The 15,984-nt window shown below is 35.3% G+C and overlaps 1 protein-coding gene across 1 annotated transcript in view; it reads left to right on the top strand.

The window, feature by feature from the left end:
- Dnah3 (dynein heavy chain 3, axonemal) overlaps positions 1 to 15,984 on the top strand; it is a 457,577-nt gene that overhangs the window by 189,628 nt on the left and 251,965 nt on the right. Inside the window, exon 31 of the mRNA XM_067756774.1 lies at positions 12,206 to 12,399. Within this exon, the coding sequence (XP_067612875.1) occupies positions 12,206 to 12,399 (194 nt within the window). The remainder of the gene's footprint in view (positions 1 to 12,205; positions 12,400 to 15,984) is intronic.

Consider the following 15,984-nt stretch of genomic DNA (forward strand, 5'->3'; position numbering starts at 1 on the left):
ATTTAAAATTTTTCTTGTCACACTTATGCTGCTACAATCACAAAAATTTTGTAGGCTGTCTTGTTTTGATTTCGAATTCAAAACACATTGCGTGCATTTTCTATTACCAATATAGGAGTATTACATATATGATTATCTTTTATCCAGTTATAACAAGCTACAATTTTATAATAAAATATGGTATACAAATTAATTAATAATTTAAATATTGCTAATTTAATATAATAAAATTATTTTATTTCTTAATTTCAACTAATTAATTAAAAAAATATATAAATAAATAAAAAATAATTAAAATTAAAAAAAAAATATGAAAACGATTTGTAATTTTCAAATTAATAATTTTTTATAGAATTTATCTTCCCATAAAAATTTTTCATAAATTTATTTACTAATAAAATATAAAAAAATTATGAAAATGATTAATTATTTCAAATTTTTGATTTTAAAAAATAGTAAAGAATTTTACCCCTAATTAATTTATTAAATAAATATTTAATAAAACAAAAATAACTATGAAAATGATTTATAATTCTCAAATTTTAATAAAAATTATAATAAAATATTCAATAGAAATTAATCAATAATTGAAAAATTTTAAAATTTCTCCATTTAATGTAACAAAATTATTTCATTTTCAAATTTGCAAAATTAACATATAACAACAGCAAATAACAAAATATGGTATGCAAAAAATTCAAATTAATAATTTTCAAATACTAATAAACTTAAAAATAGTTTTTAATTGTTATTTTGAATCATACATTTTAAAGTGACTAATTTTAATAACCCTAGAAGCAAATAATTATAAAATTTACGATTTTTAATTAATTTGTTTATTGGCCGTTAATGAATAAATATATATATTATTCTGTTTTATGAGCTCTAGGCCTGTTTTAAATAAAACAACTCCGTTTGTTGCTTATATGTATTTAATTTCGATATTTCGATCTCAATCTGAGATCATCATCAGGACTGTAATAAAAACAGTAAAAACACACATTCAATTACACATAAAAAACATATCCATCTCTTAAACATATTATATTTCACATAAAAACATGTCAATCTACTTAAACATAATGCATAAGCGCGACTTACGTCTTCCGCTGTGATGCAAAGACTAAAAATTATGAAGAAAAGTGATTATCGGAAACAACGAAAAAATAAACAGAGAGTGTAAACATGTAGATAATCAAATGAAATACCGTAATTGTAAACAAAAATTGAGAAAAATTTACAACAATAATATGGCAAGCGGCGAAAATAATAATCCTGTAGGTATGCATACAAGTAATCAGGTGTATAGTTATTGTACCAAGGCACAGAAACTACATGAGTGTGCATGTGCAGAGAATGGAGCAAATTGTTATTATTTTTGTTTTATTTTATCAAGAGTATTGATTGTGCTTTAAAATCAGGTTGCGGTAGGCGTAAGCACAATGATCCGTGTCAGCCTTAAAATTCATCCTTCTATCATTAGGGGTGTTCACTATGTGAAGCATTTCTAAAGTAAAACGCTTATGATAATTTTTCTCCTCTTCCAAAATTTTGATATTTTTGAAATCCGGGTAATGTCCGGTATCCTTACAATGAGATGATAGAGCCGTTTTGTTGTCAGAAAAATTGTTCCTTAATTTTATATTGGATTTATGAGCGGATATCCTTGTCTTCAGTTTTGATTTTGTAGTACCCACATATACTTTCTCGCATACGTGGGACCCGTCGCCGTTGCAAGGAATCCTATAAACAACATCCGATTTTTCTTGTATTGGTATTGGGTCTTTTAATCTGCTGAACACCTTTTTTAAAGAATTGCTGTAGGTAAATGCTAGCTGAACATTATCCATATCATACATTTTTGAATGTTTGATCCTTTCTGAAAGCCCAGGGATATATGTGACGGATTTAAAGATTTTGGCATTTTGATTTTTCTCCTTATTATCTTTACCTAGACGCGAGTAATAATTATATATAAGTTTGTTCACTAATTTAATTGGAAAATCGTTCTTTTCGAGGGTATCCTTTATAAGTTTAATATTTTTGGTATGGTAAATTCTATCACTAATTGAGAGAACTCGTCTCACGAAATTATTGGCCGTGTTCACTATTACTCCTCTATCATGCTGTGAGTTGAAGTTAATCAGTCTGCCGGATGCAGTAGGTTTTTTTACCAGTCTAATGCTAATTAGTTGTTCCTCCTAATCACTAGGGTGTCCAGAAAAGGTATTTTTCCGTCCCTTTCTACTTCAATAGTGAATTTAATCGATCGGTGGTATCCGTTAAGTAGGTTAAGCAAAATATTTGTGTCATCCGTTTTTATTATCGCGAACAAATCATCTACATATTTCGTAAGCATTCGTGGTTTGTTCGGCGCCTGCATTTCAAACCGGGATAAAAGTTCCCGATCGTTGCTCGTATATTTTATCCTTATATTTGAAATACCGATTTTCCTTAATGCAAAACTTGACTACCGTCAAGAAAAGTTCTTTCGTCATGGACGTGTGGTCCTTTATCATGTCCCACTAGCACTAGACATCATAGGTGCAAAGTGGGACATGATAAAGGAGCACACGTCCATGACGAAAGAACTTTTCTTGAAACACATTCTGGGGGTACCCTGGCCCACGTATGAATAAAATCGACTGAGGCATCTCTTCAAACACCGGCGACCAACTAACACACATTTTAGCCTTTCCTTTTATATATGTATATAGATTTTTATTTTTCACACTTCACTATAATATTAAAACGAAATGCAGATATTCATTGCTTTTGAAGAACGGCTTAAAAATTGCACATGGAACAACTAAAGACTCTCCTGAATTAAAAAAAAAAATGTCTTAGTACTTCTAAATCGTGGGCCCCCTCAGAAACGCCGGGTCCGGGGTAATCCCCCCTCTCGACGGGCCTGGTGATGTGCTATACTTGATATCATTCGCTATAATATTTTTTAACAATTTTTGTTGTTATATCGGCCTACTGATTTGTAAGATCGCGGGTTCGAATCGAGCTCAAGGCCTAACAATAATTATTTTATCATTATTATTATGATAAATTTTTTTTTAATTGAAAAAATTATTAAATTAGAATAGAAGAAAGAAAAAATTTAGACAACTGCCAAAGCTCGTTGTATAGATCCATTTCGGGAACTGCTAAATTCCTTCATCGGCAACGTTTAGGCGCCGCTGCTATAACCATTCAGCCATCACAGCGGTTTTTTGTTTGTCTTCATTAATCCTTAATCCTTAATCTTCTATTCTAATTTAATAATTTTTTCAATTAAGAAAAAATGTATCATAACAATAATAATGATAAAATAATTATTGTTAGGCCTTGAGCTCGATTCGAACCCGCTATCTTTTAATATTTTTTATTGAAAAGCAGATTGTTTAATTAAGCAATCCAAGCAATTACACAGAAGTATATCTGCACCACCTGAAAATATGAGTGCCGCTGCGTATACGTAACATTTTATTATTACGTATTAACATTTAAAAAAAATTGTAATAAAATAATATTGCGAATATAAACTGAGATATAACCTATCCTATATTTCAAGTCAGATCAAACTACATATGGGGTGAAAACAAATTCAAAATCGGTTCAGTAGTTTAGGAGTCCATCGCGGACAAACATAGTGACACGTGATTTTTATATATAAAGAAAAACATTTTGTCAAATTGAGTATGCTTTGCATAGTTTCAGTAACGAAATCCATAGAAGCTTTTTTTCGAATCATCGAAAATAAAATAAAAAAGGCTTCATTTGATGAAAGCCAACACTGCTGTATGTATGTATATACAAATATATTTATTATGAATTTTAATTTAAATTTGTTTATTAGTTCTATATGATTCAAAACAAAATAAGGTTAATTATAATGCAAAAACTAAACTTATCAACATATGTAAATTTTTCGATAAAATATGGAGCGCTATAAAGCTCAAGGCTAATTAAGTGATGATTCTAGAACAGTGGTCTAGCACATATGTACATCAACATAATTCAAATGTGGTAAAAGCGCGGTTAGAAATGTTTGCCTAAATTTTAAATCAATTTGTATACGCATATTCAAAAACGCTCAATTCACTATACTGTTTTCCAATTGATTGGGTGGACATTTTAAACATAGGCTGGGTTCGAGTTCGCCTAAATTGCTAACTAATTAGACAAAAGGCCCAAATCACTGGAAAATGTCACTAAGACAGTACAAAAGAAATATTTTCAAATTTTTTTGAGCATACTTGTCAACCTTAAGTTAAAAGTCAAATTTTAAAAACAAGACATTTTTTTATTTCCTTTTAATTTCGTTTTTCAATTTTCAAATGGTTAGTAATAGATACATATCTATGTACCTATATATGTATGTGTTTTTGCGGTGGCACTAAATCTCCTCGCGCTGAAGCTGCCGGCTGTGGATCGAAATCTGTGGTCACTAAATGACCAAAAATATGTCGCTAGTGACATGCCTTTTGTTAGTAACAAGATATGTATGCAAGTTTAGTTATTGGCGGGCACCATTGAGGGCGTGCTCCACGAGGCTCGTCGAAAAAAGTCATACAAGTTGGAGCCCCATGCATTTTCTTGTATTACTATCTAGGAAACTCCTACCGTATTTCTTTCATGGGCCATGCCATTTTGAAATATGCATATCTGCATATTAGTAACACAAAGTTTCAAATTGTATCAAATTTTTTTCGAAGCATAAAAAACTTTAGGTAAACAATTTAGATTGTCAAACAAACTCGCACAGTTTTGACAGCTGTTTAACTTAATTGCAGCAGTGCGTGAAAGTTTTAGTGGAATATTAGTTGAGGTACTAAAATTTAGGTTAACTCGAACCCAGCCTTAATTGAACAATTCGCCTTAAGTCTTAAAGCTGTTATAAATAAAACCCAAAATTATAAAAAGTCTAAAAATAGAAACGTGTATAAATTTCTGGTTCAGTGCCAAAAGCCCGCAGTTTGAAATTAATGCTAACAAGCAAGGAAGGTTAAGTTCGGATGTAACCGAACATTACATACTCAGTTGAGAGCTATGGTGACAACACAAGGGAAAATAACCATGTAGGAAAATGAACTGAAGGAAACCCTGGAATGTGTATCAAATGAAAGGCATTAAAGAGTATTTTATGAGGGAGTGGGCCATAGTTCTATAGGTGGACGCCATTTAGGGATATAGCCATAAAGGTGGATCAGGGTTGACTCTAGAATGCGTTTGTACGATATGGGTATCAAATGAAAGGTGTTAATGAGTATTTTAAAAGGGAATAATCGTTAGTTCCATAGGTGGACGCCGTTTCGAGATATCGCCATAAAGGTGGACCAGGGGTGACCCTAGAATTTGTTTGTACAATATGGGTATCAAAAGAAAGGTGTTAATGAGTATTTTAAAAGGGAGTAATCCTTAGTCCCATAGGTGGACGCCGTTTCGAGATATCTCCATAAAGGTGGACCAGGGGTGACCCTAGAATTTGTTTGTACAATATGGGCATCAAACGAAAGGTGTTAATGAGTATTTTAAAAGGGAGTGAGCCTTAGTTCCATAGGTGGACGCCGTTTCGAGATATCGCAATAAAGGTGGACCAGGGGTGACCCTAGAATTTGTTTGTACAATAGGGGTATCAAATGAAAGGTGTTAATGAGTATTTTAAAAGGGAGTATTCCTTAGTTCCATAGGTGGACGCCGTTTCGAGATATCGCCCTAAAGGTGGACCAGGGGTGACCCTAGAATTTGTTTGTACAATAGGGGTATCAAATGAAAGGTGTTAATGAGTATTTTAAAAGGGAGTATTCCTTAGTTCCATAGGTGGACGCCGTTTCGAGATATCGCCCTAAAGGTGGACCAGGGGTGACCCTAGAATTTGTTTGTACAATATGGGTATCAAATGAAAGGTGTTAATGAGTATTTTAAAAGGGAGTAATCCTTAGTTCCATAGGTGGACGCCGTTTCGAGATATCGCCATTAAGGTGGACCAGGGGTGACCCTAGAATTTGTTTGTACAATATGGGTATCAAAAGAAAGGTGTTAATGAGTATTTTAAAAGGGAGTAATCCTTAGTTCCATAGGTGGACGCATTTTCGTGATATCGCCATAAAGGTGGACCAGGGGTGATCCTAGAATTTGTTTGTACAATAGGGGTATCAAATGAAAGGTGTTAATGAGTATTTTAAAAGGGAGTATTCCTTAGTTCCATAGGTGGACGCCGTTTCGAGATATCGCCCTAAAGGTGGACCAGGGGTGACCCTAGAATTTGTTTGTACAATAGGGGTATCAAATGAAAGGTGTTAATGAGTATTTTAAAAGGGAGTATTCCTTAGTTCCATAGGTGTACGCCGTTTCGAGATATCGCCCTAAAGGTGCACCAGGGGTGACCCTAGAATTTGTTTGTACAATATGGGTATCAAATGAAAGGTGTTAATGAGTATTTTAAAAGGGAGTAATCCTTAGTTCCATAGGTGGACGCCGTTTCGAGATATCGCCATAAAGGTGGACCAGGGGTGACCCTAGAATTTGTTTGTACAATATGGGTATCAAAAGAAAGGTGTTAATGAGTGTTTTAAAAGGGAGTAATCCTTAGTTCCATAGGTGGACGCATTTTCGAGATATCGCCATAAAGGTGGACCAGGGGTGACCCTAGAATTTGTTTGTACAATATGGGTATCAAAAGAAAAGTGTTAATGAGTATTTTAAAAGGGAGTAATCCTTAGTTCCATAGGTGGACGCCGTTTCGAGATATCGCCATAAAGGTGGACCAGGGGTGACCCTAGAATTTGTTTGTACAATATGGGTATCAAAAGAAAGGTGTTAATGAGTATTTTAAAAGGGAGTAATCCTTAGTTCCATAGGTGGACGCATTTTCGAGATATCGCCATAAAGGTGGACCAGGGGTGACCCTAGAATTTGTTTGTACAATATGGGTATCAAAAGAAAAGTGTTAATGAGTATTTTAAAAGGGAGCAATCCTTAGTTCCATAGGTGGACGCCGTTTCGAGATATCGCCATAAAGGTGGGCCAGGCGTGACTCTAGAATTCGTTTGTGCAATATGGGTATCAAATGAAAGGCGTTAATAGGTATTTTAAAAGGGCGTGGGGCTTAGTTCTATAGGTGAACGCCTGTTCGAGATATCGCCATAAAGGTGGACCAGGGGTGACTCTAGAATGAGTTTGTACGATATGGGTATCAAATTAAAGGTATTAATGAGAGTTTTAAAAGGGAGTGGTGTGAAGGCGTTTTCCAGATATCGACCAAAATGTGGACAAGAGTGACCCAGAACATCATCTGTTGGATACCGCTAATTTATTTATATATGTAATACCTGCCAAGATTTTAAGGGTTTTTATTTCGCCCTGCAGAACTTTTTCATTTTCTTCTACTTAATATGGTAGGTGCCACAACCTATTTATAAAGTTTTTTCTAAAGTTATATTTCGCGGCAATAAAACAATCCAATTACCTTACCATGTTTCATCCCTTTTTTCGTATTTGGTATAGAATTATGGCATTTTTTCATTTTTCGTAATTTTCGATATCGAAAAAGTGGGCGTGGTCATAGTCGGATTTCGTTCATTTTTCATACAAAGATAACGTGAGTTCAAGTAAGCACGTGAACTAAGTTCATTAAAGATATGTCGATTTTTGCTCAAGTTATCGTGTTAACGGCCATGCGGAAGGACATACGGATGACTGTGTATAAAAACTCGGCGTGGCATCTACCGATTTCGCCCAGTTTCACAGAAAACAGTTATCGTCATAAAATCTATGCCCCTACCAAATTTCAAAAGAATTGGTTAATTTTTGTTCGACTTATGGCGTTAAAAGTATCCTAGACAAATTAAATGAAAAAGGGCGGAGCCACGCCCATTTTGAAATTTTCTTTTATTTTTGTATTGTGTTGCACCATATCATTACTGGAGTTGAATGTTGACATAATTTACTTATATACTGTAAAGATATTAAATTTTTTGTTAAAATTTTACTTAAAAAAAAATTTTTTTTAAAAGTGGGCGTGGTCCTTCTCCGATTTTGTTAATTTTTATTAAGCGTACATATAGTAATAGGAGTAACGTTCCTGCCAAATTTCATCATGATATCTTCAACGACTGCCAAATTATAGCTTGCAAAATTTTTAAATTACCTTCTTTTAAAAGTGGGCGGTGCCACGCCCATTGTCCAAAATTTTACTAATTTTCTATTCTGCGTCATAAGTTCAACTCATGTACCAAGTTTCGTCGCTTTAGCTGTCTTTTGTAATGAATTATCGCACTTTTTCGGTTTTTCGAAATTTTCGATATCGAAAAAGTGGGCGTGGTTATAGTCCGATATCGTTCATTTTAAATAGCGATCTGAGATGAATGCTCAGGAACCTACATACCAAATTTCATCAAGATACCTCAAAATTTACTCAAGTTATCGTGTTAAGGGACGGACGGACGGACGGACGGACATGGCTCTATCAAATTTTTTTTCGATCCTGATTATTTTGATATATGGAAGTCTATATCTATCTCGATTCCTTTATATATGTACAACCAACCGTTATCCAATCAAACTTAATATACTCTGTGAGCTCTGCTCAACTGAGTATAAAAATCGTCTATTTTATATGTGAAAAGTTCAGCAAGTAACAGATTATTGGTCGAAAAAATTTGTCACTGTTGTAACGTGTGCATTTCGCGGATTGTGAACAGAGTTTTCTCTTACCTGTGGCGAAGAGACGAAGCAGTTTCTCAGCCCCTGAATGTGGCGGTAATACATCAGGGGAGTCCCAAGAGCAGATATCGATCGAAACCTGGAGATCTGAAGAAAGGTCAGAATGTTGCGGGACGAAGTAAATATTCAGCTACGACTCTTCGATTGAGCAATGAACAGGATGTCAAAATGAACAATTAAACGAATGTAAAAGAAATAGCATCACTAGGATAGGATTAGCAAATTCAAACTGTGTATTGTAACACTGAGTGTAACAATATTCAATACGCGCAAACAGCAGGAAAGTTTCCAGGAACACTTTTGTCAGAAATCTTAACAATAACAATATTACAAAACTATTTACATATATACATAAAAAGCCAAACAAGATTCAAGAATATCAACTAAAATGTAGATATGTTTGATTGTTTAATGGGGTGTTCAGTTTATACTTATATTTAAGAATTCATGAGCTTAAGACCGGCTTATAATAATCGAATTTCAATTATTATGTTTTCTAAGAGAAACTGAAACGAAAGAAATATTTACGGCATATTGCGATGGAACTATTTCGAAAACCGCCAACGTAATCATCATCAGGGTAGAGACTTAAATTTTTTTCTGGTGTGACTAAAACTTCACCTCATCACCTGGTTTTCTCTGCTCTGACTAAGGTATCGGGGTAGACCCATCTCATTGATCCGTTGACAAATAAGCACGCATATGTTTTTCCTCGTTCCTCGTTATTCAAAGACCATTAGGTTGGGAATACTCTTACCAACACAGTTACAGTTTCAAATTTGGTGAACACTAATGTAGAGAGACCCTGAAAACTCGTATCGAAAGATTCAGTGAGAGAGCCCTCTCAGACATGCAATTACTCACACAGTGATGCAATACTCATTGTGTTTAATTCTGCAATAATTGCATCTTAAAAGCCTATCATCAGCTGAAATGAGATATATAATACTCGAAATTGTAAATCTGTGGCATAGTTTAATTTAAGATGGAAGCGAGGCGCCTTTTTAGTAGGAAAAAAGTGGAAGCAGAAATGATTGATAGTAAAAAGCAAAAAAAAAAAAAAAAACAAACGGCTAAGGTTTCAGACGCGACTACTGTAAGAACGGACACGGTGATCTGGAAACTGGGGTGCAGGTAGTACTCAGATTATAAGATGAAGTTGCTGAGCCCAAAGCCCGCAATCGATGGAATAGTTATGCTCTCACCCGACTGTGACTAGATTAAAAAGGCCTACGTCTAGAGAACTAATGTAACAAATAAATTTAGCCTGTTTAAGAAAAACTTCCTTGGCTTCTAAGCGGTAACGAGAGATAGCAACAAGTTATTGACTTACTATCCGCTTATTATCAGTAGTGGAGCTATCGTAGTTTCGATAAAATATTGATAGGTTCCGAAAAAATATCGATACTTTTTCGATAACCACGTACATCGTTCTTCCAAATTGGGCATCCGTGAAGTGTTTACACTTAAGTTCACGCATGCATCTATGTTCTTACAGAATTTTATCGGAAATCTTAAGTCTAATTTTTCTTTATACCGATCCGAGGGTTTTGCCTCAAAAATGGAGAGACTATCCTTCATTTACTTACTCCAGGGAGGCTTCGAACATAAGCCCGGTTGTTTTTGTAGTAATAAGGACACCCCTGAAGGCCTTGGGGAGTGTTATCGATGTTGAAGGTCCTTTGCTGGATGCAGATTATCTACGTTCCGGTAACAAGCACCATTAAGGCACCAGCCCGACCATACCGGGACCGATGTAGTATGACCAAATTAAAGCTTCAAGGCCATACCGCCCTACCACCCCATAAAACCATGAGGAACTTGGGGTCGCCAGAACCTCGGCTGTTAAAGAAACAGGATTCGTCACGGGTTGGTGAGGTTGACAATTGGGTTGGAGAAGCTATATATTGTGCTGGCAACCCCTTGAAAGGGTTAGTGCTGCGCCTGCCTAAAATAAAATAGAAATACTTTAAATCGTTCCACTTTTGTCTGTATGTATGTCTCGTGCGAAGCGTAGTTTCCCCGAAGGATATGCGCTCGGTTAACTACTAATATTCGCCGTCGAAACGATTTCACCCACAAAAGAGACATACTGACGCTATAAATGATCTATTAATAGTCATTCTCGTGGCAAAGTTGTAACGATAAGCATCAATGCTGGCTTATTTTTGGTCGTACTAAAGGGCGCTTACAGTTTTTTCGGCTGTTTTTAAGAGTTACAATTTCCGAAGAGCGAACAGTTGCAATCCTGACCCCAAGACAGAGTATAACACATCTCCTGGCCCTCACACCATATGTCAGTGCAGAAGCTATAGGACAACTACTTCGAACTCATACCTTAGTCGGCGGCACTTTCGTAGAAGCTTTAGATGTAGACTTTCCGTAATTTTTAAATTGTAAACCAAAATTTTGCGGACGTTTGTGTTCGAAATATTGTTTTCAAAAGTTTCGTTTAACCAAAACGATATTTTGTAATGAAAGTCGACCAATTTTAAGTTGAAAGATGTTAAAGTTATATGCTCAGTCCAAACTGTGGTTGTTATTTCTCACTCATTTATAACTCTTTCGATGATATCGGACCAATTTTCAAAACGAAAAATAAACGACCTTGACAGTCCTAAATGACGAGATAGACGGCGCCGGCATGCGAAAAACGACGAAGATCAGCGAAGGCGGCTGAGTTTATCGGCGGCGTATATCTCTAGTAAGTACATTGTGCTAAAGATTGAAATCCACAGAAAAAAAAAACCATTTGGACGGCTTAAAGCAGTTGTCTGAACTTCAATACCCCGCAAAACTTTAATGGCTGTGCGCAATGCCGTTGAGCAACCCCATCAGCTCAGTCTTCCCTCTTGATTACATGTTTTTTTACCATCACGCCAATATCTAAATCAAATACCAAATTTCGGAAATTGCGCTTCTATGAGTCTGTATCAATTTTAAATTTCAGAACGTGCTTTGTAGCAGCAGATTATTATACCAAAATCAAGTCACCATTCCTATAAGTGGTTTGGTTCCGTTGTTATGGCTCTTGTAGCTATTCTTTTTCAACAGGAGCAGCAGCTTGTTGAGTGTATTTATTTATTTGTTTGCCTGGCAGGCGTGCATTTGTTTATTTTACTTCGCGTTGTCTGCGAAACTTTCAATATGCTACAACTTCATTTACATATGCGCCATATTTACTCGCTTACAAAATATCTACCTTTGCATGTAGAATCGTGCTTGTGGACACATGCGTGAGCTTGAATGCTTTGCTAAACTCTTTTACTAACTCCTTCAATATGTCTCAATAATGAAAGTTTAACTTTTGGTGCTTTTATCCGCTTCTTTGTTATTTTTGTGCAGCATTTTCGTAGGCCGATAGGCATGAACACGTAAACACAGGAAATTCTCTTTGTTGTTATTATTATTATTATTTTCTTTTTCATTGACTGCCTTCTTGTAAACACAGAAGTTTATATACATATATATTTTTTCATCTATTTTGCAGGGCTTAGCACAATCAGGTGCTTGGGCTTGCTTCGATGAATTCAATCGTATCGAATTGGAAGTCTTGTCAGTTGTGGCGCAACAAATTCTAACCATTCAACGCGCTATTGGTCGTAAGGTGGTTAAATTTTTCTTTGAAGATACGCTGCTGCGTTTGGATCCCACATGTTCCATATTTATAACAATGAATCCTGGGTAAGCAAATGATATGACAAAAAAAATTATAAAACAAGTAAGGGAGTCTAAGTTCAGGCGAAACCGCACTGTTTATACTTAGTTGTGAAGCTACCGCTTAGGCCGCGATACTTTAATTTTTTTCGGGACGATTATTATGACGCAGTATTAGTTAGCTAAAATATATGCATATGTTTTCTTTTTGGTGTGAAACGTCTTTGCTCACGGTATGGGGGAATACACAATATACGCACGAGTTAAGTGCAAGCATATTGTTTAGAAGTGGTAGGTTGTATAGGAAAAAACGCAATGTAAGTGTAGGTCACGTGCAGGCTAAGGGAGTGGTAAGCTGTATGGGGGAATAACAAATATAAGTGTAGCGTAGTTGTAATCGTAAAGTGTTGGAGTAGTGTACTCTTTGGATGAATCCTGAATGTAAGTGTACTGTAAGTGTAGGTGTAATGTATGGGAGTGGTGAAAAAAGGTAATATGAGCAACCGTAACCCAACAGGATTTATTTTTGAAGTCTTAACGACTTGTTATCAAATACAAACGTAATCGTCGAGTTACCGGATTTTTATCGACGGCGTACGTATGTGTTATCCATTTCTTTTCGACTAGTTATCGTATTGTTATCCACTTCTTATCGGTTTGTTAACAGCGTATTATCGACAAGGTATAGCCGACAATGCCACAATATAACGATTTAGCGGATTGTTATTGCAGTGTTACCGATATGTAATTGGCGTGTTATCGATAAGTTATCGGTTTCTTATCGAAGTGTTAACAATATTATCGACGACTTCTCGGCTTGTAATAAAACAAGTACCGATAACAAAGAGGAAACAAATAAGGACGGGACTGAACAATAATCTTATCCCATGGGTAATATCCAAATAATCTGCTGTATAAGATACGAAATATATAGATTTTAAGATAAATAGAAAATAAAAAATAGGTAGGCACTTTGTGTGAGGATGCAAAGTTTCACGTTTTTTGTGGTCTGCATGTAAAAACTATGACTACGAATCACTTATTTCAACAATATATGACGTAAGCGTAAGTATTTGATGAAATTTGAAGCTTCTAGCATACACTATATATACAACCGATCTCTATGCTTTTTTCAGACAACAATGAATGCTCTATACGTAAGCATTCAATCAAATTTGAAGCCTCTAGCTGTTAAAATCCAGCAGTAATTACGAAAAGCATCTTATCTAAACAATCCGTTGGGGGGATATATGCTATATATACAACCGATCTCATCGATTTTTTTCAGACAATGTGCAATATACGAAAGCATATAGTGAAGTTTGAAGCTTCAGTCTGATAAATTGAGGAAGATATGACAGAAATCCTCTTTTTCTGTAAAATCGGTTGTATGGGGGGATATATGCTGTAGTGGTCCGATCCGGCCGGTTGCGACAAATGTCTAATCGGACACCTAAATATATCCACTCACCAAATTTTATCAATATATCTCAAAAATAGAAGGCCTAGTTTGCATACAAACAGACCGACGGACAGATGGGCATGGCTAAATGAACTCAGCTCTTAAGATCTTATTGGTGAGTCTATCTATTTTCCTCTAAGAACTTACAATTTTGAGATTTGTTTCGAAGTTAATATACCATTTCATTTTCAAAAGTTATAAAGATTCCCATTTGATCCCTTGGGGTAAAATTCATCATATTTCCGATGATTCCGTTCAGTTAAAATATATATCATTGGAAAGGTAAATTAGTAAGCTTTCCTTTCAGCTAATAAAAAAAGTTAAAAATGAGTATTTTCAGAAAGACAAAACCAAACAAATATTCTATGAAAAATATTTTTGTTTTCGACTAACACTAATATTCATTGAAAAGTTTGGAAAAAATATTAGAGAACGCACTTAATAGTTATAGTTATAAAAAATGTTTTCAATATAATAAAAACTTAAAAGGGAAAACCATGCTGCCATATCATAGCAATTAATATTAATGGAAAGGTAGAAAATAAGCTCAATTTTCAACTTGTTTTTTGAAAAGAAAAAATATTTAAAGTTTAACGACGAAAAAAAAAATGTTTTTCGAGCATCACTAATACTCAAAAAAACTGTTTTGCAATAAATATATATATTTATAAACACAAGACACCCATACAGTTAATACTTTTATAATAAGAAAAATTATTTTATTCGGACTTTTATTTTATAAGTCCGAAAATAAAAGCTAAATCCGGACAGAATAAAATTTCGACCCAATAACTATGGAACGGCTCATCCAAACAAAAGGATTTTTTTCATACAACATCCTTCTTGTTTCAACAGAAAGCGCTTTATAAAATTTCAAGGCAATATCTCAATTGGATCAAACTTTATAGCGAAAATACAGGGTGCAGGTTTCTATGAAAAAGTATATCAGAATTGGTTTCAGTTTTTAAATGACAAATTTCTGGCGGTCTGTTTCGAGATATATTGTTTAGAGTGTGCTGTTTTGTAGCCCAGCAATTTTAGTCTTACAAAAACCAATTAAATGTGTCTCGAAATTCGCATTGATTTTTTACAATTTTCTTTTTAAGAGACCCATAAATTGTACTTTGTTAAAACATATTTTCCAACTTGTCCAAAAACATTTTGGAGATGGGTTGACATAGTTTCATTTATAATATTTATAGAAAGTTTTTTTGTAAACTCTCTTAAATAAAAAAGATCGATGGTGTGTGGGCTTAGCCGAACTCCGTATTGGCTGACTATGTGTTTGAATGGTTTAGAGGCTTGCCTACCACGTCATTGGAGGGTGGCGGGATGGTGATTCGGGGCGTTATCCGGACCATTCTCATTGGATATATATGAAGCCAGAGGATGTATTCCAGCGGAGCCTTCCAGATCCCAGGTTGTATCAGTAAGTAACGATGGCCTTACAAGATTAAAGGGCGCTGCTGTGGCCTATGGTTTACTTTCCCATATTTAAAATAAGAGCGCTGAGACCGCCTTGTTTGGTGGAGGGTCGTACGATCAAAATGAGCACCTCAAGATCTTATGATAGTAAAAAGATGAAAGAGATAGGACGAAGTCTCAAAAAAGAAGACAAAAGCGCTTTGAGCAATGCGCTGGACTCGAGGATTAAAATTAGTGGAGAGCGGAGAGAGAAATCTTCGTAATGGATAAAGGCACTAACTAGCGAAAACATCGCGAGCTTGCGGTGGCTAGAGGAAATGGTACAAACCTCCAAAGTTAACACACGAACGTGTGGGTTGAGGTGGTGGACAGATCCTCCCAGTGCCAAAAGCACCAGTATGGATACCATATGTGAGGAAGTCGGATTATAATCTGCGCCTTCTGAAGTTTATCTCAGCCAGTTTAGCAGGGCCAGCACAACATCTTCCAAATAAACAATAAAGCGTATTGTACACGCAGCTAAGGAACTTGGCCTTGGGCACAGACAATATTTATCTACGACTAAGAACAAGAAAGACACAAGCCTTAAAACAAGGGAGAACAGAAGGTCGCCAACGTCGCGACGAAGGTGTTAAATAAAAAAATAAATAAATGTAAGGCGCGATAACCTCCGAAGAGATCTAAGGCCAAGCTTCTCTTCCAATTTGCGTCGTGCCCTCTTGATT

This window comes from Eurosta solidaginis, chromosome 5 (assembly GCF_040869045.1).
Source record: "Eurosta solidaginis isolate ZX-2024a chromosome 5, ASM4086904v1, whole genome shotgun sequence".
NCBI classification, from domain to species: Eukaryota; Metazoa; Arthropoda; class Insecta; order Diptera; family Tephritidae; genus Eurosta; species Eurosta solidaginis.